We start from the raw sequence: 24,683 nt of genomic DNA, 5'->3' as shown, positions 1-24,683 counted from the left end.
TCCTCAGATATATCCACAGTTCCAGTCTGTTGTGAACCTTATTCTCAAAACCACACTGCCAAAAAAATTCATTGTATAATACCTCCTGTATAAGCCAAGTTACATTTTGTTACATTTTGTTCACAGACTAAGGGAACCAAAAACACAATGGAAAGCAAACAATGGAAAATTCAACCACTGGAGGTGCTATTGAGAAAGAGAGAGAGGGGGAGGTTGGTATTGAGAGAGAGAGAGAGAAGTTGCTATTGAGAGAGAGAGAGAGAGAGGTTGCTATTGAGAGAGAGCAAGAGAGAGAGAGGTTGCTATTAAGAGAGAGAGAGAGGGGGAGAGAGAGAAGTTGCTATTGAGAGAGAGATAGAAGGGTTGCTATTGAGAGAGCAGGGGTCCATTGTGAACTACTTCTTAAAGGTACAGGTTGTTTGTAATTTATCATGTAGAGGTAGACAGCAATACATAAAATAATGCCTGTGTCGCGAATGGCACCCAATTCCCTATATAGTGCACTACCTTTGATCAGGGCCCATAGTAGGGAATAGGATGACATTTGGGACACACATTATCAATATCCTTTGACGTCATTGCTAAAACTTCATATTATTATGTTTCACTGGCACATGAGAACAGTTGAATTTAATATTTAAAAATGTACATTTAAGATGAGAAACACATGGAAATAGACTACATGGCAAAAAGTACGTGGACACCTGCTTGTCGAACATCTCATTCCAAAATCATGGGCATTAATATGGAGTTGGTCCCCCCTTTGCTGCTATAACAGCCTCCAGTCTTCTGGGAAGGCTTTCCACTAGATGTTGGAACATTGCTGTGGGGACTAGCTTCCATTCAGCCACAAGAGCATTAATGAGGTCGGGCACTGATGTTGGGCGATTAGGCCCTGGCTCGCAGTTGGCGTTCAAATTAATCCCAAAGGTGTTCGATGGAGTTGAGGTCAGGGCTCTGTGCAGACCAGTCAAGTTCTTCCACACCGATCTTGACAAACCATTTCTGTATGGACCTCGCTTTGTGCACGGGAGTATTGTCATGCTGAAACAGGAAAGGGCCTTCCCAAAACTGTTGCCACAAATTTGGAAGTACAGAATCGTCTAGAATGTCATTGTCATGCTGTAATGTTAAGATTTCCCTTCACTGGAACTAAGGGGCCTATCCCGAACCATGAAAAACAGCCCCAGACCATTATTCCTCCTCCACCAAACTTTAACGTTGCCACTAAGCATTTGGGTAGGTAGCGTTCTCCTGGCATCCGCCAAACCCAGATTAGTCTGTCAGATTGCCAGATGGTGAAGCGCGATTCATCACTCCAGAGAACGAGTTTCCACTGCTCCAGAATCCAATGGCGGTGAGCTTTACACCACTCCAGCCAACACTTGGCATTGCGCATTGTGATCTTAGGCTTGTGTACGGCTGCTCGGCCATGGAAATCCATTTCCTGAAGCTCCCAACGAACAGTTATTGTGCTTCCGTTGCTTCCAGAGGCAATTTGTCACATGGTAGTGAGTGTTGCAACCGAGGACAGACGATTTTTACATGCTACGAGCTTCAGCACTCGGCGGTCCCGTTCAGTGAGCTTGTGTGGCCTACCACTTCGCGGCTGAGCCCTTGTTGCTCCTAGACGTTTCCACTTCACAATAACAGCACTTACAGTTGACCGGGGCAGCTCTATTTGGGCAGAAATATGACAAAATGACTTGTTGGATAGGGGGCATCCTATGACGGTGCCACATTGAAAGTCACTGAGGTCTTCAGTACGGGTCATTCTACTGCAAATGTTTGTCTATGGAGATCGCATGGCTGTGTCCTCGATGTTATACACCTTTCAGCAACGGGTGTGGCTGAAATAGCCGAATCCACTAATCTGAAGGGTTGTCCACATACTTTTGTGAAAACTATGTAGTGTAAACTAGCTCAAGAAGACAATAAAGTGGTCAAATACCATTATTATAGTGGTTAATGTCTAATGCTATAGTACTGAGGAATCAAGAGCTTGAAGGTGTAATACTTGGTCAGCCAACTGTTTTAAAAACTAATCAGCCATCTTTTTTAATAACTTCTTAAAACCTCTACAGGATTGGTGGGTCCACCGCGGGACGGTTGAGCTAACGTAGGCTAATGCGATTAGCATGAGGTGGTAAGTAACAAGAACATTTCCCAGGACATAGACATATCTGATATATGCAGAAAGCTTAAATGCTTGTTAATCTAACTGCACTGTCCAATGTACAGTAGCTATTACAGTGAAATAATACTATGCTATTGTTTGATGAGAGTGCACAGTTATGAACTGGAAAAGTTATTAATAAACCAATTAGGCACATTTGGGCAGTCTTGATACAACATTTTGAACAGAAATGCAATGGTTCATTGGATCAGTCTAAAACGTTGCACATACACTGCTGCCATCTAGTGGCCAAAATATAAATTGCACCTGGGCTGGAATAATACATTATGACCTTTCTCTTGCATTTCAAAGATGATGGTACAAAAAAAAATACAAAAAAAAGCTAGGTTTTTTCTTTGTATTATCTTTTACCACATTTACCACATTTCCAAATGGTATCAAGAATATGCATATCCTTGCTTCAGGTCCTGAGCTACAGGCAGTTAGATTTGGGTGTCATTTTACAGCGAAAATACATTTAAAAAAAGGTCCAATCCACACAGCAGAGAATGTATTACAGTTCACAAAAGACATGTTCAGGGACTTCAAATCACGTTTTTGGAGAAAAAAAAAATACATTTTCTTATGAAAATGTACATTCTCTGATGTAGAAAAAAAAAAGTCAAACTATAATAACGTCTGTTGTAAAATAAAAGTCAAAAGTTTGAAGACATCTACTCATTCCAGGTTTTTTTCTTTATTTTTGACTATTTTCTATGTAGAAAATAGTAAAAAAAAAAAAAGAAAGAAAAACCCTGGAATGAGTAGGTGAGTTCAACCTTTTGACTGGTGCTGTATGTCAGTAATAAGATTCTTAACTCTGTAAACACCACGTCAGCCATACCAGAGTGCAACGATAGAAAATCACATTGTTCAATTCATCCCTTGAATTTTATGGCACTATTTGTTGGTATAACTGTTCAACATTGTTGTTGAAGCCAGAAAGGACATAGTTCCCCTGGGTATCCCCTATAGCCTACAATGTACAGTATGAACCAACCTCTGTCAACATGAGAATATGAAATTATGAACACTTTAATGTGCAAGGTATGGATGATCGTGATTTGTTTACACACTCAGAATCTAGAAAGGATGTAATGACCTTTGGTACAAGATTGTTGAAGAAATATGACATTATCAGAGAATCTGAAAAGGCCAATTTATATTTTACATAACATAATAGTGATCAATAATATACAAACAAGTGACTTAAAATGTCTTTGATAAATTCAATAAAATGTACATTTGTAAAAAAAAAAAAAAATCCAAAAAGGAAAGTTGTGAGGACAGAACTTATGAACATTTACGTTTTGGAATAACACAGATATCTTTGCTTCAATAAAAATATTACTCCAAAGTCAACGATCCTTCAAAAACCATTGTATGTTATCTGGAATCGATCCTGTATGTTTCTTCTTACCTGTCTAACATACTGTGCTTCCTATTTCGGAAAGAAAACAATACTTTACAAAGGTAGATATGGAAAAGTTACACATAAAGTGACAAGACTTTTTCCACTTCCCACCAACCAATTTATCACATCGTCATCGTCATAGTGCATCTCACTGTCTTTTTCCCCTTCTGGTTTTCATGGGTTTATCTCCTCAATGTCAGTGGTGCTACATTCAAACAGAGTAACCAGCTGCTCTTCGTAATTTGCAATGTTTCTCTTCATGATGTCCATGCAGGGGCCCAGCAACCTCTCAAACGCCTGCACGTCCATAACTGGTAAAAGCAAGAGGAGACGTGTCAAGACACAGGATGGGAAACCATAACTGGTGAACACAAGAGGAGAGGTGTCAACACTCCACTTTATTATCGTGTAAATACACCCTCTATTCCATGCTGTAATGTAAAGTGTTACCATGTCACAACAAGTGAATGGCAGAGAAGGCTTTTGTTGGCTTTCACATAAATGCTTCTCTCAAAAGCTGGTGCTTTCACTAAGACATACAGTTATGTCATGGACTGAAACAGGAAGTCAACCAGAACATACGGTGTAGTAAAGACAGTACCTAAACACTTGACACTTCCCACAGCATAAGCTGAAGCAGCTCTGGGTTTGTTGGTGACGAGGGCCAGTTCTCCAAAGTACTGCCCCCTGGAGCATGTAGCTATATCCACATCCTCTTGGTCCTTTTTCGTCTACAGAGAAAACATAAGAAAGCAACATAAACAACATTAAATCCCACAAATCTGTCCAAAGTAAATATAATTTATTTTGATGGTGCATACATGAACTACTTTTTTTTTTTTTTAAATCATCACAGAACAACGCAAACTTACCCTGGTTCTCTTCATGGTGATTCTAACTTGACCAGATTCAACTATATAAAAACAATCTGCTAGGTCCCCCTGTAACAGAAGATACAGGATTATGTTCAAATGGAGAATAACAAATACATAACAAAGAATGACTGAAATAAGTCATTCTTTGTTATGAGATTGGGAACATTTAATACGAACATAACACACATGATGCATACAAACGGTGGGATCATTTACAACGTAAGACTGAGATGTATAAATACCTGAGAGATAATCTGTTCTCCATCGCAGAAGGCTCTAGAAGACAACACATCCACCACCTTCATTCTCTCTGAAAGCTGTGGGGAAAAAAAGTGGGTTTGAGATTGGTTTCAAATTGGTTTAAATGGATCAGTTGGTTTTACTTTTCAATTCTACTGGTAGAGAGAAAGAAAGTAGCAAAGTCTCAGACCTGCCGTCTTGACAACTCCTACGGTCATTGTCATGCTAAACAACCATAGGAGTTGGCTAAACAGCACAAACAGGTCTGGGACCAGGTGATACATAACAAACAGGAAGAGATATCTATCCTGTACCTCTAATGATGTTAACAGTGGAAGTGATTCAATGAACTCCTCGTACAGTCTCCTCTTCAACGCGTTGTTCTTCACTATGATCCTCCTGAATGTCAGACGATCCTGCAGACAACAGAGTAGATCAATCATTTCTAATGGTAGGATGAAAACAACAAGTCATGTCGATGTCTGGATATGGTGAAAGATACACTGAGTTTACCAAACATTAGGAACACCTTCCTAATATTGAGTTGCATGAGGAGCATGGACTCTACAAGGTATGGAAAGCGTTCCACAGGGATGCTGGCCCACGTTGACTCCAGTGCTTCCCACAGTTGTGTCAAGTTGGCTGGATGTCCTTTGGGTGGTGGACCATTCTTGATACACACGGGAAACTGTTGAGTGTGAAAAACCCAGCAACGTTGCAGTTCTTGACACAAAGTGATGCGCCTGACACCTACTCACAATACGCTGTTCAAAGGCACTTAAAACTTTTGTTTTTCCCACTCAACCTCTGAATGACACACATACACAATACATGACTCAACTGTCTCAAGACTTAAAACTCCTTCTTTAACCTGTCTCCTCCTTTTCATCGACACTGATTGAAGTGGATTTAACAAGTGACATCAATAAGGGACAACAGCTTTCACCTGGATTCACCTGGTCAGTCTGTTTTCATGTTTTGTGTCTCAGTGTATATTCAAGACACACACAGTCCACAATTTGTGATTGTTTTGTTTACTAGTACAGTACTCCATTACCACTCCTAGAGTTTCTATAAACATTTTGTCCCTGTGTCCAACATAATATTGTCCAGCAGAGGGAGCTTTATCATTAAACACATGTCAAGATTTTCCACAAAAAGCAGCAGAAGTATTATTATATCATGTCATTATATTATGGTCTGTGAGCATCTGGGGTTAAACACCTGGGAAAGGACACATGTGCTGCTAATGTACAGTCCAATGCTTCCAGCTCAGAGAGTACAGATTCAGATTGTACAAAACGGTTCTTTTACCTCACTAAGCTTTCTCAGCTGTTTCTCCACAGCTAAATACATAGAGGCAGAATTCTGGCAATGTACCCATCGGAGCATAATGTACCTATAAGCAACTTACAATAGAGTGAGTCCATATAAGTGAACATGATCCCTGACACATTGACAACTGAGCCATTCCTCACAACGCCAGTTTCCCCTGACAACTGAGCCATTCCTCACAATGCCAGCTTCCCCCGACAACTGAGCCATTCCTCACAATGCCAGTTTCCCCTGACAACTGAGCCATTCCTCACAATGCCAGTTTCCCCTGACAACTGAGCCATTCCTCACAATGCCAGTTTCCCCTGACAACTGTCAGACACCTGCTACCCCATAATAGAATATGCACGGTTCAGTACTGTCTGGCACTGCATGTACTATGAGAAACAGTTTAGGGAACAGAAGAGCATTCACTCACCAGGCACCAGAGGGCTCCGGGCGAGGTGGAGATGATGGTAGCAGCCCTGGGGGTGTTGTACATCAGGGCCAGCTCCCCAAAGCTCCCCTTGTTATCATAGGCCCCCACGGTCTTCTCTACACCATCAACCCTCATATAGATGTCAAAGGTCCCTCTGTGTGTGTGTGAGAGAGAGAGAGAGAGAGAGAGAGAGAGAGAGAGAGAGAGAGAGAGAGAGAGAGAGAGAGAGAGAGAGAGAGAGATGGAAGAGGGAAGAGGGAAGAGGGAGAGAGCCAATTGGATCATATAACAGTCCTTTCAAGACAAATACTGTGATCTTTATTGGACCTTGTTTTGACCAGGTTAGTCTCATTGAGATGAACAATCCCTTTTACAAGAGAGACCTGGCCAAAATAGCAGTGCACAAGGTTTCAAACCATTTACAACATAAAACACAAAGCTCTACAGTTTAAAATATACATTTACACACTGAGCACAAAATGGTTTGGGGAAGTGTAGTGCAACTAGGACTTTTACATCATAGTGTTTACCCTAGCTGAAATGATTAACTGAAATGAAACTATTGCCAAATATACTGTGATGTAATGTAGCAAATTTGGGAAGTAACCCCGGCCGGCTGTCAGTCCAATGTCAGTCCAGTATCAAGGAAGTTAGTAGTTTCGCAAGCCAACGCTAACTAGCGTTAGCACAATAACTAGAAGTCTATGACTATCTGCTAGCATGCTAAACTACCTCTATCTTCCTTCCTACTGAACACAGAGGCATAACAAAGTTCATCTGAAGTAGATAAAGGGCATCATTGCTAACATCCCAAAGTATCCCCTTTAACCGTTGAGCCAGGAGATCCAAACCTCTTGACGAGGTTGCTACTACAGAATGTCAGGGATTACCTTTCAATGACGTAGAAGTTGTCGCCATCGTCATCTTCATCTATGATGTGTTCTCCTACATCAAGGAACTTCTCAAACATGGCATCCAGTACTTGGGAAAACTGTTCCTGTGATATGAGAAAACAAACAATAAATAACAATTCAAACTGAAACAAAAGACCTGTGGATTATATTACACTAGAAGTATATTAAATTAGAAAACCAACATTGTATTTGTAATAGTAAGGCCACATTACCCATTACATATGCCACAGCATCATCACAGTACAGTATGTAGGATAAATGAAAACTTGAACTTGATTCCTCTCTACATGCTGTTACAGTATTTCAAAATAACTAGCTAAAAAATCCCACAGTGCATTGGGCCATGACAAAGTTACAGGCCCCGGGCTACGGTCTGTTCTTTTTTCTGTGTACAGTTTTTTGTTTGTGTGTGTGTATGTGTGTGTGTGTATGTATGTGTGTGTGTACAGAGTACGTCAGTCCATTGAATCCCATCAGCCAGTGGGTGGAGGGGCAGAGAGGCCCACTCAGCCTAAAATGAGGGAATATTTCTTCAGTTTACCGGGTCCAGGTTTTTGAACAGCAGGATGTCTCTGCAAGCCTCCTGTAGTCTCTGCCTCTGTTCGTCTGTTTTAGGATGGGTGACCTGGGAAAACACACACGCCACTCATGTTATTCACAGTGAGACATTTACAGAGGAAACGTCATTAACATGATGCCACCATAACTCATGCATACCCCGTGCACTACCTCCAATACTAATCAAGTACAATATCAAGCGTTATCAAGATCCTGTATCCTATAGTTCCTCTGTAATACTTTGTTTTCAGTTGTACAGTAATACTATTTTGAAGTGGTACAGTCACTCCTCTGTCTGTCTGGGCCATCTTACCCTCTGTTCTTTGTCTTCCTCGTCTTCATCAGGGTTGAACGCCTCGGCACAAACTGTGTGATAGAAGAGATGAATGAAAGTTACTGCAAGACATTCACTTAAAATACAATACATTAAGCAGAAATGTTCTGTTAAATGACATTCTGAAGCCATACAAATGGTAAACAAAACAATCTAAGATAGTCCATGTTAAAGATCCAAGACTATATGGGGTGAGAGTGAGATTCTGGGAGTTTATTAACAGGATTTCTACCATGATCCCACTTATCCCAGTCATATAAGCAACTGTGTAATTCTGCTGAGATGAAGAGTCTTTGTGATATAATTAACACCACACCATTGTTTATAGTGTGGCGGGCTAAAAAAAGGTTTCATCAATGTGGATTTTGTATAAACATGTAGATATGATCTACTTCCTGTAAACTTGCTCAATGCTCCATGACATCACAGAGAGATTCAGTAGACATATTTAAGCCTCGCTCTTTAAAACAGATCAGAAAGAGTTTATACCCAACTGAACCAGAGCTCAGTACTTCTACTTGTGAATGACAAAGCGCATATCTATTGTTTACACATAACCTATATTGTATTTGGCAACTAGACCTTAATTATACTTATCCATTCAAAAGGAATCACACTATAATTTTTCATTATGTAAAATAAATATGCTTTTTTTTTTATATAGAGTCTGAAGACCTTTTTTGCAGTGTGTGGACAGCACTGACCGTACCACACAAAAACAAAACAGGTATCTTGACCCCAACCTCCCCTGAAGACCTCTTACACTGGCATGAGTCAGTATGGTTGACCAGCCTATCAGCGAGGCCAGTGAGCGCAGCAGTCAGTATGGTTGACCAGGCCATCAGCGAGGCCAGTGAGCGCAGCAGTCAGTATGGTTGACCAGGCCATCAGCGAGGCCAGTGAGCGCAGCAGGCAGTATGGTTGACCAGCCCATCAGCGAGGCCAGTGAGCGCAGCAGTCAGTATGGTTGACCAGCCCATCAGCGAGGCCAGTGAGCGCAGCAGTCAGTATGGTTGACCAGCCTAGCCCATAAGCTCCTGCATGCCTCTAGCCAACCATCCTGTTACCAACCATGCAGATTGCCTGCCTGCCTGCCTGCCTGCCTGCCTGCCTGCCTGCCTGCCTGCCTGCCTGCCTGCCTGCCTGCCTGCCTGCCTGCCTGCCTGCCTGCCTGCCTGCCTGCCTGCCTGCCTGCCTGCCTGCCTGCCTGCCTGCCTGCCTGCCTGCCTGCCTGCCTGCCTGCCTGCCTGCCTGCCTGCCTGCCTGCCTGCCTGCCTGCCTGCCTGCCTGCCTGCCTGCCTGCCTGCCTGCCTGCCTGCCTGCCTGCCTGCCTGCCTGCCTGCCTGCCTGCCTGCCTGCCTGCCTGCCTGCCTGCCTGCCTGCCTGCCTGCCTGCCTGCCTGCCTGCCTGCCTGCCTGCCTGCCTGCCTGCCTGCCTGCCTGCCTGCCTGCCTGCCTGCCTGCCTGCCTGCCTGCCTGCCTGCCTGCCTGCCTGCCTGCCTGCCTGCCTGCCTGCCTGCCTGCCTGCCTGCCTGCCTGCCTGCCTGCCTGCCTGCCTGCCTGCCTGCCTGCCTGCCTGCCTGCCTGCCTGCCTGCCTGCCTGCCTGCCTGCCTGCCTGCCTGCCTGCCTGCCTGCCTGCCTGCCTGCCTGCCTGCCTGCCTGCCTGCCTGCCTGCCTGCCTGCCTGCCTGCCTGCCTGCCTGCCTGCCTGCCTGCCTGCCTGCCTGCCTGCCTGCCTGCCTGCCTGCCTGCCTGCCTGCCTGCCTGCCTGCCTGCCTGCCTGCCTGCCTGCCTGCCTGCCTGCCTGCCTGCCTGCCTGCCTGCCTGCCTGCCTGCCTGCCTGCCTGCCTGCCTGCCTGCCTGCCTGCCTGCCTGCCTGCCTGCCTGCCTGCCTGCCTGCCTGCCTGCCTGCCTGCCTGCCTGCCTGCCTGCCTGCCTGCCTGCCTGCCTGCCTGCCTGCCTGCCTGCCTGCCTGCCTGCCTGCCTGCCTGCCTGCCTGCCTGCCTGCCTTCAAGCTCCCACACAGGAGACTAGGATAGAACTCATGTCACCCTACATCATTCACTGATGTATTTCCTTCCTGTTCTTCACTAATGGAAGATAGAGATGAATTACCCACCGTTGTCTCTACTGTAAGCAGAGGCCAAATGAAACACAGTGGATAAACAGTTATGATGAATGACCTCTGTGTTTTAATGCCTCAACATTTTCCATATCAGTTACATAAAAAAAAAAAATTGTAGCCTGACTGTCAGTGTAACTTCAGAAGGTATCCTTGATAAGAGATTTAACGGTTTGTTTTATAGGTAGACTGCTGACTGAACGAACAGGCCAGACAGAGTTAGTGCTGTACTGTAGAAGATTGAAGATTCCTGGTAAAAGCATGTGAATTATTGAAATGGTGACATGTTGTTCTATAAACAGACAATGGGCTGCTGACTTCAGGCTCTCTGGGAATGGGGATCTCACGGTTGAGAAGCTAAACCTACTACAGCAAAAGGCTTTTGTTCCAGCCCAGTAGTAATACACCTGCAGTGGTGTAAAGTACTTCAGTAAAAATACTTTAAAGTACTACTTAAGTAGTTTTTGTTGGGTATCTGTACTTTACTATTTATATGTTTGACAACTTTTACTTTTACTTCACTACATTCCCAAAGAAAATAATGTACACTACCGTTCAAAAGTTTGGGGTCACTTAGAAATGTCCTTGTTTTTGAAAGAAAAGCACAATTTCTCACATGGAATGGCCTTCATTTCTCAGAACAAGAATAGACTGACGAGTTTCAGAAAAAAGTTATTTGTTTCTGGCCATTTTGAGCCTGTAATCGAACCCACAAATGCTGATGCTCCAGATACTCAACTAGTCTAAAGAAGGCCAGTTTTATTGCTTCTTTAATCAGAACAACAATTTTCAGCTGTGCTAACATAATTGCAAAAGGGTTTTCTAATGATCAATTAGCCTTTTAAAATGATAAACTTGGATTAGCTAATACAACGTGCCATTGGAACACAGGAGTGATGGTTGCTGATAATGGGCCTCTGTACGCCTATGTAGATATTCCATTAAAAATCTGCAGTTTCCAGCTACAATAGTCATTTACAACATTAACAATGTCTACACTGTATTTCTGATCAATTTGATGTTATATCAATGGACAAAAAATGTGCTTAAGTATATTTTAGCAATTACATTTATTTTTGATACTTAAGTACACTGCTCAAAAAAATAAAGGGAACACTTAAACAACACAATGTAACTCCAAGTCAATCACACTTCTGTGAAATCAAACTGTCCACTTAGGAAGCAACACTGATTGACAATAAATTTCACATGCTGTTGAGCAAATGGAATAGACAACAGGTGGAAATTATAGGCAATTAGCAAGACACCCCCAATAAAGGAGTGGTTCTGCAGGTGGGGACCACAGACCACTTCTCAGTTCCTATGCTTCCTGGCTGATGTTTTGGTCACTTTTGAATGCTGGCGGTGCTTTCATTCTAGTGGTAGCATGAGACGGAGTCAACAACCCACACAAGTGGCTCAGGTAGTGCAGCTCATCCAGGATGGCACATCAATGCGAGCTGTGGCAAGAAGGTTTGCTGTGTCTGTCAGCGTAGTGTCAAGAGCATGGAGGCGCTACCAGGAGACAGGCCAGTACATCAGGAGACGTGGAGGAGGCCGTAGGAGGGCAACAACCCAGCAGCAGGACCGCTACCTCCGCCTTTGTGCAAGGAGGAGCAGGAGGAGCACTGACAGAGCCCTGCAAAATGACCTCCAGCAGGCCACAAATGTGCATGTGTCTGCTCAAACGGTCAGAAACAGACTCCATGAGGGTGGTATGAGGGCCCGAAGTCCACAGGTGGGGGTTGTGCTTACAGCCCAACACCGTTCAGGACGTTTGGCATTTGCCAGAGAACACCAAGATTGGCAAATTCGCCACTGGCGCCCTGTGCTCTTCACAGATGAAAGCAGGTTCACACTGAGCACATGTGACAGACGTAACAGAGTCTGGAGACGCCGTGGAGAACGTTCTGCTGCCTGCAACATCCTCCAGCATGACCGGTTTGGCGGTGGGTCAGTCATGGTGTGGGGTGGCATTTCTTTGGGGGGCCGCACAGCCCTCCATGTGCTCGCCAGAGGTAGCCTGACTGCCATTAGGTACCGAGATGAGATCCTCAGACCCCTTGTGAGACCATATGCTGGTGCGGTTGGCCCTGGGTTCCTCCTAATGCAAGACAATGCTAGACCTCATGTGGCTGGAGTGTGTCAGCAGTTCCTGCAAGAGGAAGGCATTGATGCTATGGACTGGCCCGCCCGTTCCCCAGACCTGAATCCAATTGAGCACATCTGGGACATCATGTCTCGCTCCATCCACCAACGCCACGTTGCACCACAGACTGTCCAGGAGTTGGCGGATGCTTTAGTCCAGGTCTGGGAGGAGATCCCTCAGGAGACCATCCGCCACCTCATCAGGAGCATGCCCAGGCGTTGTAGGGAGGTCATACAGGCACGTGGAGGCCACACACACTACTGAGCCTCATTTTGACTTGTTTTAAGGACATTACATCAAAGTTGGATCAGCCTGTAGTGTGGTTTTCCACTTTAATTTTGAGTGTGACTCCAAATCCAGACCTCCATGGGTTGATAAATTGGATTTCCATTGATTATTTTTGTGTGATTTTGTTGTCAGCACATTCAACTATGTAAAGAAAAAAGTATTTAATAAGATTATTTCTTTCATTCAGATCTAGGATGTTATTTTAGTGTTCTCTTTATTTTTTTGAGCAGTGTATATTTAAAACCATATACTTTTAGACTTTTACTCAAGTAGTATTTTACTGGGTGACTTTCACTTAAGTCATTTTCTATTAAAGGTATCTTTACTTTTACACAAGTACGACAATTGGGTACTTTTCCCACCACTGCACACCTGACATAACAACAGATGTAACACACTCACCTGATGCTCTTCTAATGAATCGACTCATCACTGGAGCTGAAATAAGAGGAAAGCAAAATGTTAGCTGATCATATAGGATTCATTTAGGATTCATATAGGATTCAAATCAGATTCATATCGGATTCGTCAGGGATTCAAATCAGATTCATATCGGATTCATATAGGATTACATTCCGTTAAGGCCAAAGAAAGAAAGAGGACTTCCAATAATGCAGTGATACCATACAGAGGACATGTTCTGAGAAATGTATCAAAGCTGGCAATTGAATAATGGGTGAAAAGGACATTTGATCTACTGTGGATTGTTATAACAAAATGTTAATCACAGATGTGACCTGATGCATATCCTCTCTCTTTGATAACGTCATCAAACCAGGTAAACCATAACTGCTATTGGTCAATATTGCCCATGCAGAGCTAACATGGCTGCCATAGAATAGGTGGTGTTATGTAAATGCATCATAATACTTCAAACTGTCCAAACTCTCTCTACTATATCTTTGGCTCTACATAAAACCAGGTATGCACGCACCCTTTGCTGACCTAAAACTCCTAACAGGGAACAGCTGCTGAGTCCTTTGAATTGCATTTTGCTTCTCTGAACAAAATTTAATTGAGAATGAATTTAAAGCATCAATGAACCAAAGCAATTTAAAACACTTTGCACTAGAACAATATCTCCACATGAAAAATACATTAGGTAAGAGGTCTCATCTCATCCATGATTGCCTAGTTAGCCAGCCTCTCTCTCTCTTCCCCTCTCTCTCTCGTCTAAATATAATTATGATGAGCTGGGGGCCTGGGTTGGTTGTGTTGTGTAAGGGGGAATTATAGGTCCTCTCACGGGCCATGAAAAGTGCAGTCAAGGCTTGCCAGTAACAGGAAGATTGAATGCACATGACTGCACCTGTCCTGAAACAACCATCTCTCAGGGTTTGTACCATAGCTACATTACTAATTGTTTATAAAATAATAATCAGACGCAGACACGTGATGGGTTGAAGCGAGATGGAACTGTCTGCGATGAGCTCAGACTGTTTACTTTAGATTCACTGACTACGGAAACCCAGGAGGCACAACTTCCCACAGTACCATATGCATGTCGCACCAACATAAATCTACAAAGGCATCGCATACTGTATGTCAGAGATAATCAAATAGATTCAGCCACAAGCCGATTTTTTTTTAAGCGGATGGTCAGGGGGCCGGAACATAATTACAAATAATTTATAGACTGCAAATTGACCGCAAGAAGCCCAAACAGATATAATATTTGACTAAAACATAATCATTTCAAACTTTGCTTACATTTGTATACGATATCACATATATTTCTCTATTATGCATGGGAATACTTGGGACCAAAGATTTCCAAAATTAAAACCACTTGGAGCTGATTCGCTGGTGTTTTCACAGTCTTTTATGTCCAGCAATAAAACAAAAATATCTTTTTTTTTTTTGCTCAGAAAACTTGGGGTGGGGGGCTAATAAAACCATCCGTGGGCCACCAAGTGGGGAACCCTGACATGTGTTTTTGTCACACTATTATAACAAACTGGAACAGAACATTGTGGTGATACTGTGTCAGGGCCAAGGGCTCATGGGAGTAATGTGGCATTGGCTGCATGTAGCATTTCTGCATCAGCCAAGGTCTTATCTTCTCTCTTCTAGTCTATTCTAGTCTATTCCATCTGCAAGCAGTAATCGTGCATGGGGCTTGTTCCATTCTATTCTATTCTATAGGCAAGCAGTAATCGTGCATGGGGCTTGTTCTATTCTATTCTATAGGCAAGCAGTAATCGTGCATGGGGCTTGTTCTATTCTATAGGCAAGCATTAATCGTGCATGGGGCTTGTTCTATTCTATAGGCAAGCAGTAATCGTGCATGGGGCTTGTTCTATTCTATAGGCAAGCAGTAATCGTGCATGGGGCTTGTTCTATTCTATAGGCAAGCAGTAATCGTGCATGGGGCTTGTTCTATTCTATAGGCAAGCATTAATCGTGCATGGGGCTTGTTCCATTCTATTCTATATACATGTGTTACATAAAATGTATAAACAGAGAATGTAGGCCTAGGAACAGAATTGTTCCACTGCTATGCACTTCAGCCTGAGACTGCCATCACTGAAGTCGTTCGTAGTGACGTCAAAATTAGGGGGTGTTGTACAAAACAAAGTAATCAGCGATTGGATCATCTCTAACCAATCAGATTATCAAAGCCAATGGTGAATCTTCAAAACATCACTTTACCCATGTGTGTTCTTTTCTGGCTCTGGCCCAACCCATAGGTTTCTGAGACCAATCAGACGGTCTAGAATGGATTTCCATTCTAGGAATCTTCAGGGAGATACTCAGATCCCCAATCAATGAGGGGGTTCGATTGATCTGGTCCGAGCTACACCGACACCACTCTGCCATGTTGTCAACAAGGCAGCATGGGGCATTGTCCAGAAAAATACATATATTTTCCATAAAATAAATGTTAGAAATTTCAAACTATATACTTTTCATTGAGAAGGCAGATAATGCGTTTTTATCAAAAGCAATCACTTTTGCATGTGAAAACAAAGAATCCTACTCATTACTACACTACACATAATTACTTCACTTTTGTTTTGACACGGACAGAGCGGGACACCACCTGGCTCACGCCCGGGACACCACCTGGCTCACGCCCGGGAGGCAACCTGGTTCACGCCCGGGAGGCAACCTGGTTCACGCCCGGGAGGCAACCTGGTTCCAAATCGAATGCAATCAACTTTCAGCCGCTGCAAAACACACCAACACGGGCGACCAGGCGAGATTAATCGCACCCCCTCGTTGGGGAGAAGAAACTAACGTCCGTGGGCGTGACGTGGCGTTTGGCCAGAGGAAGGAGTTTGGGTAGCCAGGCAAGTTGCAGTCCTGGGTGGCCTATCCTCCTATTAGCAGGCATCCAGACTTCCTCTTCAGTCAGGCTCCACAACCACTAATGGAATGCTAAGCTGTCACAAACACTTTTCCCCCCCAACTGCTTTACTTTCAGACCTACAGAGCTGTACAATGCCAATAACATACTGTTGCATATGAAATGTAAAGGCTTATGCGATTTTTATCATGACGACTGTATAAACTCTTGTTCCCTCTGTAGTAACTCGGCCTACATGCACTGTAAAGCCCTAATGATGTCAAATGAAATCAGGATACGCTGTCGGTCAGAGATCAAAGGCTACACAGCTATAGTATTATTAGTATGCACATCAATCAGCCACCATGGCATGACCATATACGGGCAATACCAGCCCAGACAAAATACATGCCATGGTGTTGTTACAATGTGGCAAGCAATTCCAATGCTAATCACACACACACACACCGGCTATATTCTCTCTAGGAGGCAAACATATTGCAATTGTAGGATTCCATTCCATTATTCCATTGGCTGCCGAATTAAATATACACATGGTTATTATTCTTTACCAATGAATTCCTCTTCGTCACTCTCCTCTTCATTTTCAGAATCGATCTGCATGGCTTCGTCGATGAAATTGACCGCTTTCCCACTGGGTCGAGTGGCCGAATTCTGGTCATTTCCGAAAGCGGTCCCGGTGGTCTCACTGTCCTTCAGTTGGGTGAAATACTGCAACGCGAACTCGAGCAAATCTCCCGGCTGATTCCGCAACACTTCCACGGTAAACCTCTGCAACAGCTCCGTCAATCCTTCAGGAATTTCTATACTCATTCCTGATGTCAAATCTATGAGAAATACGAATAAAATATAACGTTATACCTAATGTGCTTCCCGAAATAACGAAATAATTCTATTCAATTCTAAATACAAGAGACTGGAGAGAGGAAAAAAAATGAAACTGGGGGAAACGCTTAATTGCCCGGTGAATGTTTTATAATCCACGTGTAATGGTAGAGAGTCCTTTCAGTATGTTGAATGGCATCTTCTGCTGCTCTTTCCGGCCACAGGAAACCCACGCATGTGACCCGGGAAACCATGGCAACCACCCACCCAGGGATTGCGTATGAAGACGCGAGCTGCAAGCAATGCATAGGATGGCAAAAACCTGCAGTGTGGCATGTTGTGAGCGTTGACTCATTTAATGTAACCAAACATAATAGCCTACTCAGACATGGACATAGCAAAAATGTGTAAGATTTGTTTATTTATACATACATACATATATATATATATAAATAAAAGGAATACCATTATGGCACTGGATTCATAAATAAACACAATTTACAGTAAATGGCCTATATTCTGTGTATTTTTCAACTATGTGTAAATTCAAGCTGGACAAATGGTCACAATTTACAGTAAATGGCCTATATTCTGTGTATTTTCCAACTATGTGTTAAATTATGTAAAGATAATTCCAGCTAAAAGCTAAAAAGGGAGTACAATTAGACTGGCACTTCCTGTTCTGACCCACTTCCTTTCTGTCTTTAGGGAGGAAACATAATAAATCAGTCAGACTGGGTTATTGTCAAGGGACTAGGGCCTAGGTTTCTGTGCTGAGCAGAGGACCAGCTTTTTTTCTTTCCCACTCAGACCCATTTTACTGGAGATCGTCAAGGGACCTGTGGCCACTTTGCTGTAAAGGACAAGCCTGGTCCCATATCATTTTGTGCTTTTTTTCCAACTCCTATGGTCCATTTCACACCAATGACTATAGTGGTTGGTAAAATGGTACAAACAAATCTGGGACCAGTCACATATATGCATGGAGTTCTCCCTCTTAATATACATTCTGTGTGTGTCCATCATCCTCACACAGTCAATTTTCATCTATAGAATTCAAGTAACAAACACTAGTTTGTGTGTAATTCAAACCATGATGTATTGTTGTAATCCCAGCAAGGCAGTGCTCCCAAACTGTTGCAGATGTGCCTGACTGTGCCCTCCTGGCCTTGTGGTTGGCAGCAGCCATCCAGTCTTTTCCCGGCAGATTTGGATGGAAGAATGTGGTATTAGTGGAAGATCAGTGTGGGAACATTTGATACCAAACTACTGTAGGCCTGTAAACCAACTCTAGGTGTGTTAAACAGGGAGGGAGACATATATGTGTTTTGACACAGTATAACAACAATTTGATTTAAAATGTAATTCAATGTGGACACAGTAGTATTAGAGCATTTCAGACTGGAGGGTTTTGAGAGAGTATTCTGTTTCCTGTTTATTAACAACGTTAACCTACAAGAGCCAGCTCCCAACGTTAACCTCTTAGAACCGACTCGTTGGCGAACGACCCATCACTATTAGATAGAATGTCACGCCCCATCCGCCTTTGGGGAAAACAACCTGTTTATTAACATATTGAGAGGCATTACAGATAAGAAAACACTAATAAAGAACCCACCTAAGTGTTTTCCTGTAGGCTTAGTCCCTGATACCCTCACTATACAGCAGTCTACACAACACCAACATCACCACCACCACCCCAACCATCACCATCATCACCACAACCATCATCACCATCATCACCATCACAACCACCATCACCACCATCATCACTACCATCATCACCACCCCAACCATCACCATCATCACCACAACCACCACCCCAACCATCACCATCATCACCACAACCATCATCACCATCACAACCACCATCACCACCATCATCACTACCATCATCACCACCCCAACCATCACCATCATCACCACAACCATCATCACCATCATCACCATCACAACCACCATCACCACCATCATCACTACCATCATCACCACCCCAACCATCACCATCATCACCACAACCACCACCACCAACACCACCCCAACCATCACCATCATCACCACCATCATCATGACTCCAACCTAAGTGTATGTAAACGTCCGACTTCAACTGTATGTCCCAGTTTTGATGCACCTGTGCTGTCTCCGCCTTCTAGATGGTAGCGGGGTGTGGCTCGGGTGGCTGAGGTCCTTGAGGATCTTCTTGGCCTTCCTGTGACACCAGGTGTTGTAGCTGTCCTGGCGAGCAGGCAGTGTGCCCGCTGGTGATGCCTTGGGCTGACCACACCACCCTCTGGAGAGCCCTTTGGTTGTGGACGGTGCAATTGTCGTACCGGGCATTGATACAGCCCGGCAGGATGCTCTCAATGGTGTATCTGTAGAAGTTTGTGAGGGGGAGTGCAGCTGATGATTGGCAGGAATTCATGTCTGATGGTCTTGATTTAACTGATACTCTGTACAACTTGTTCTGTAAGCTTTTAACTTAATTTTCTAAAGATACTGAAACTTTAAAATGAGTAATGTATTGTGTTTGTTTATTTATGTAACATATCTTTGTGTGTTAAAAATGCATGGTAATGAAACTTTGGATGTAGACAGTGTTTCTAAAATGATTTCATACTCGACAGAAATGTAAATGTGTGTGTATCTTGTCTGAAATTCCTAGATATTATTAAGTAATTGATTTCTCTCCAATAAAATACGCTTCTCATTATTTATTTCCATTCGACAGTTTAACTTGCAGTAAAACTAATAGCATAAATAGATTCACCATTGATCTTCATGATTAGCATTTCTGTCTCCTTCTGTAAATGGGCTCTCTCTGCAGAAACATGATGATCAGTATGACCAAGTGTTCAGTTGAAAAGTTTACATCACTGATGTTTCAGTGAAAACACTCGCAAAGGCCTATAATACCAGCCAGGAGAATGCACTATTGCGCCAGACAGACTGCAGGAACTCCAGAGGGTTTCTTCCACCACTGAAAATGTACTGAAGCACGTCACAGGGTACTGTTAAGATCTGGCAGCATTTATCTCTCCCCCCTCGACCTCTTCAACTCTTTCAAGCACTAAGAAAAGTACACAAAGGATATTGTTTCCTGATGAATGAATGCGGTACAACTCCATCCTTTGTGCCAGGTCTGAAGGTGCCCACATTGGCATACATATCTGCTTCAATATCCATGATCTTCATTGCATTGAGGTTTTTGCTAGATTATGGAGACGTAATTTATAGATCGGCAGGTAAAGGTGCTCTTGAGTGGCTAGATGTTCTTTACCATTCGGCCATCAGATTTGCCACCAATGCTCCTTATAGGACACATCACTGCACTCTATACTCCTCTGTAAACTGGTCATCTCTGTATACAAGTCGCAAGACCCACTGGTTGTTAATTATTTATAAAACTCTCTTAGGCCTCATTCCCCCCTACCTGAGATATCTACTGCAGCTCTCATCCTCCACATACAACACCCATTCTGTTAAAGGTCCCCAAAGCACACACATCTCTGGGTCGCTCCTCTTTTCAGTTCGCTGCAACTAGCGACTGGAACGTTCTGCAACAAACACTCAAACTGGACCGTTTTATCTCCGTCTCTTCATTCAAAGACTCAATCATGGACACTCTCTTACTGACAGTTGTGGCTGCTTCTCATGCTGTATTGTTGTCTCTACCTTCTTGCCCTTTGTGCTGTTTTCTGTGCCCAATAATATTTGTACCATGTTTTGTATTGCTGCCATGTTGTGTTACTACCATGTTGTCATGTTGTGTTGCTACCATGCTATGTTGTCTTAGGTCTCTCTTTATGTAGTGTTATGGTCTCTCTCAAATCAAACTATTTGTCACATGCGCCGAATACAACAAGTACTGTTGTAAAAAATATGTCAAGTGGAGTCTAAAGAGCAACATGGGTGAAGAGAAAGAGCAACTTTACCGTGAAATGCTTACTTACAAGCCCTTAACCAACAGTGCAGTTCAAGAAGAGTTAAGAAAATAGGTGGGGGTGAAGTGACTGACTGTCCTCTCTTATTGTGATGTGTGTTTTGTCTTATATTTGTATTTTATTGTTAATCCCAGGGCCTGTCCCCGCAGGAGGCCTTTTGCCTTCTGGAAGGCCGTCATTGTAAATACGAATTTGTTTTTAACTGACTTGCCTAGTTAAATAAAGGTTAAAAATAAATATTGTCCTGAGCTCACTTCGACACCCTTAACGGGCTCAAATACAGTAACTTCCACTGTTACTTCAGCTAGGTTTACACTAGTGTTTGCTCCCTGTACTGCCCTGGTCTATGTTTGCTCCCTGCACTGCCCTGGTCTATGTTTGCTCCCTGTACTGCCTTGGTCTCTATTTGCTCCCTGTACTGCCCTGGTCTATGTTTGCTCCCTGTACTGCCCTGGTCTCTGTTTGCTCCCTGTACTGCCCTGGTCTATGTTTGCTCCCTGTACTGCCCTGGTCTCTGTTTGCTCCCTGTACTGCCTTGGTCTCTATTTGCTCCCTGTACTGCCCTGGTCTCTGTTTGCTCCCTGTACTGCCCTGGTCTCTGTTTGCTCCCTGTACTGCCTTGGTCTCTGTTTGCTCCCTGTACTGCCTTGGTCTCTGTTTGCTCCCTGTACTGCCCTGGTCTATGTTTGCTCCCTGTACTGCCCTGGTCTATGTTTGCTCCCTGTACTGCCTTGGTCTCTGTTTGCTCCCTGTACTGCCCTGGTCTCTGTTTGCTCCCTGTACTGCCTTGGTCTCTGTTTGCTCCCTGTACTGCCTTGGTCTCTGTTTGCTCCCTGTACTGCCCTGGTCTATGTTTGCTCCCTGTACTGCCTTGGTCTCTATTTGCTCCCTGTACTGCCTTGGTCTCTATTTGCTCCCTGTACTGCCCTGGTCTATGTTTGCTCCCTGTACTGCCTTGGTCTCTGTTTGCTCCCTGTACTGCCTTGGTCTCTGTTTGCTCCCTGTACTGCCTTGGTCTCTATTTGCTCCCTGTACTGCCTTGGTCTCTATTTGCTCCCTGTACTGCCCTGGTCTCTATTTGCTCCCTGTACTGCCTTGGTCTCTGTTTGCTCCCTGTACTGCCCTGGTCTCTATTTGCTCCCTGTACTGCCTTGGTCTCTGTTTGCTCCCTGTACTGCCTTGGTCTCTGTTTGCTCCCTGTACTGCCCTGGTCTCTATTTGCTCCCTGTACTGCCCTGGTCTCTGTTTGCTCCCTGTACTGCCCTGGTCTCTGTTTGCTCCCTGTACTGCCTTGGTCTCTATTTGCTCCCTGTACTGCCCTGGTCTCTGTTTGCTCCCTGTACTGCCCTGGTCTATGTTTGCTCCCTGTACTGCCCTGGTCTCTGTTTGCTCCCTGTACTGCCCTGGTCTATGTTTGCTCCCTGTACTGCCCTGGTCTCTGTTTGCTCCCTGTACTGCCCTGGTCTCTATTTGCTCCCTGCACTGCCCTGGTCTATGTTTGCTCCCTGTACTGCCCTGGTCTCTGTTTGCTCCCTGTACTGCCCTGGTCTCTATTTGCTCCCTGCACTGCCCTGGTCTCTATTTGCTCCCTGTACTGCCCTGGTCTCTGTGACTTACTGTAACTGATGCTGCTTTGTATGTCCACAGTGGCGATTTTAGCATGTAAATCTTGGTGGGGCCAAAAAAAAAAAAATACAAATATGCATGCCAGCAACACAACACTAAACAATACATGAATTGCACTATAACGGTGACAAAAACTGTCCCCGAAACTGTCAGGACCTACATAAAGCTGTCCCAACAGCAGAGTCCAAACATATCAGTACCAACACCTTACCACTGCTACTCCTGGTTATCAGCAGAGCCTTGTCTGGCAGCGAAACAGTTCATTCAGCCTCATTTACTGCCTTTTAAGAAAACATAGCTGATATGGCTGACTTGCTTCGACAAATGTGGTTTCTACTGACAATTGAGATGTACAAACTATGGCATAATGGGACAACGAGTGGATAAGAGGCAATACGTAATTTCGATTAACACATTAATGAGCGAGCTAGGACGGCCGTACAGTAGTCAACATAACTATTTGTTCAGCACTTTTTGAAATGTACAGCGACAGAATTCAGAACATGGACCGTTCTTACAGTATTCTCCCTGTACACTAAGTCAGAACCGCAGGATAAATAAAGGGGGCATATAAGCAGACAATGAAAGCTCTTACAATATTTGATGATTACATTTCCTTAAAACAGGCTATAGGCTACATGTGCACCACCAAGTCAGAACAGTAGTCAAAATTAAGAGGGGAAAAGGGACCTAATTATTAGGGTGAGGCACATGGGCTACCAACAGTTTACTACACAGCATACATTTAGTATTACTGTCTTGGCTACAGTATACATATCTCCCTGGCGTATTACATATGTATGCAGCAGCATACAAGACATTCTGGACTCGCCTTGTTTTGCTTGTGCTGCACGGCGGTCCTTCGTGGGTAAATTTTGTCGTCAAACTTTATCATCAAAGTCTGGCATTCTCAGGATTTATGGTGTTTTCAAGACAACTGGGAACTCTGGGGGGAAAAAAACATAGTTGAATCACGATGACGTCAGTGATCTTCAGGTTGGAGCTCTAGAAAGAGGACTGAGTTCCCGACTTGCAATTTCGAGTTGGATGACCGTTCAAAACGTATTTTCCCAGTCGGCGCTAGTTTTCCCAGTTCAGATTTCCCAGTTCAGATTTCCCAGTTCTGAGTTTCCAGTTGTTTTGAGCACGGCAGAAGTCATGCTGGATTGACAGCATGGCCAATGTTGAATGTTTATCCTTTTAAGCTTGGAAAAGAGACCCTTAAAACCCAGACTTGGGACCACACATCCACTCCACTGAATAGCAGGCTAGGGATTGCATTGCAATGCTTGCAGTTAGCCACCTATTGTTGAATTTGTGATTTCTAATTTGTTGTGTCCAATGGCCGATGAGCACTTCATATGACAAGATTTATTTTCCGCTGGCTGCCCCATCACCACAGAAAGCACTGAGCTAGGCTGAAACACCTGCATTTTTGGAGCTGCCTTACTCAAGAAAGCAAAAAAGAGACTAAGTTTGTATGCGGATTTATTAATGCAATTCTTTTTTCTTTTTTACATTGTTTGCAAACTGATATGTGACACGTATTCATGTCGAAATATCATGCGAAACAGGCAACACTCCCAAATATATCTATATTTAGCTCTGCCCCACCTGCCCTGAATGACGGGTCGCCACTGTATGTCCTTAGCATTATGTTACAAAAACAAAGGGACACAATAAGTACAATATCTTACATATGGCTCTGAGGCCAACCTGGATAATAGGCAAGAATCCTTGTTCCGTGTGTCCCCAACATTCCTAAGTACATAGTTTACCTCCATGTATTTGTACCGTGTTGTATACCAAAGAGTATCTATTATATTGACAAGATGGTCGACGGACCGCTCTAACAATGGAAATACATATCTGCAAAGGCGAAAGGAAGGCGGGAGGAGGCGAGATCAGGTGGGAAATGTTTTGCCAATGAGAGGGCAGATACGCATGTGAACAACGGGTCACAACTCAGTACATTCGAAACCTAGGCGTTATGGAACTTAATATTCGATCAAATAAGCCTCACCTATCAAACTAGAAATCCACTTTTAGTTTGACCAAAATTCGACTATCTCTCATTGCCCCCAATACAATAACACCTCACTTGGTATGCCTAATGTTTATTTTAGCGCGGACAGATTTCAGGCGGAGTCAAGCCTCTC

The 24,683-nt window shown here is 43.8% G+C and overlaps 1 protein-coding gene across 1 annotated transcript; it reads right to left on the bottom strand.

The window, feature by feature from the left end:
- Nucleotides 1–3,597: 3,597 nt before the first annotated feature.
- On the bottom strand, nucleotides 3,598–17,182 carry LOC115197670 (cAMP-dependent protein kinase type II-beta regulatory subunit). The gene is made up of 11 exons (XM_029759417.1): nucleotides 16,684–17,182; nucleotides 13,225–13,260; nucleotides 8,244–8,296; nucleotides 7,914–7,997; nucleotides 7,349–7,455; nucleotides 6,459–6,612; nucleotides 5,020–5,121; nucleotides 4,708–4,782; nucleotides 4,463–4,531; nucleotides 4,192–4,321; nucleotides 3,598–3,901 (listed from the first exon to the last, which is right to left on the bottom strand). Exons 1-11 carry the CDS (start codon nucleotides 16,943–16,945, stop codon nucleotides 3,765–3,767), a joined length of 1,209 nt encoding a protein of 402 aa, XP_029615277.1. The 5' UTR covers nucleotides 16,946–17,182; the 3' UTR covers nucleotides 3,598–3,764.
- Between the last annotated feature and the right edge of the window lie 7,501 nt (nucleotides 17,183–24,683).

The sequence above is a fragment of the Salmo trutta genome, chromosome 7 (assembly GCF_901001165.1).
Source record: "Salmo trutta chromosome 7, fSalTru1.1, whole genome shotgun sequence".
NCBI lineage: Eukaryota > Metazoa > Chordata > Actinopteri > Salmoniformes > Salmonidae > Salmo > Salmo trutta.
The sequence above is the reverse complement of the archived record's forward strand: the minus strand, read 5'-3'. Positions and strand labels throughout refer to the sequence as shown.

Coding starts and splice junctions, on each gene's coding strand:
- LOC115197670 (XM_029759417.1), bottom strand. CDS start 16,945: ATGAGTATAGAAATTCCTGAAGGATTGACGGAGCTGTTGCAGAGGTTT. Junction 13,261..16,683: donor TGACGAAGAGGAATTCATTG/GTAAAGAATAAT, acceptor CTCTTATTTCAG/CTCCAGTGATGAGTCGATTC. Junction 7,998..8,243: donor AGGAAGACAAAGAACAGAGG/GTAAGATGGCCC, acceptor GTGTTTTCCCAG/GTCACCCATCCTAAAACAGA.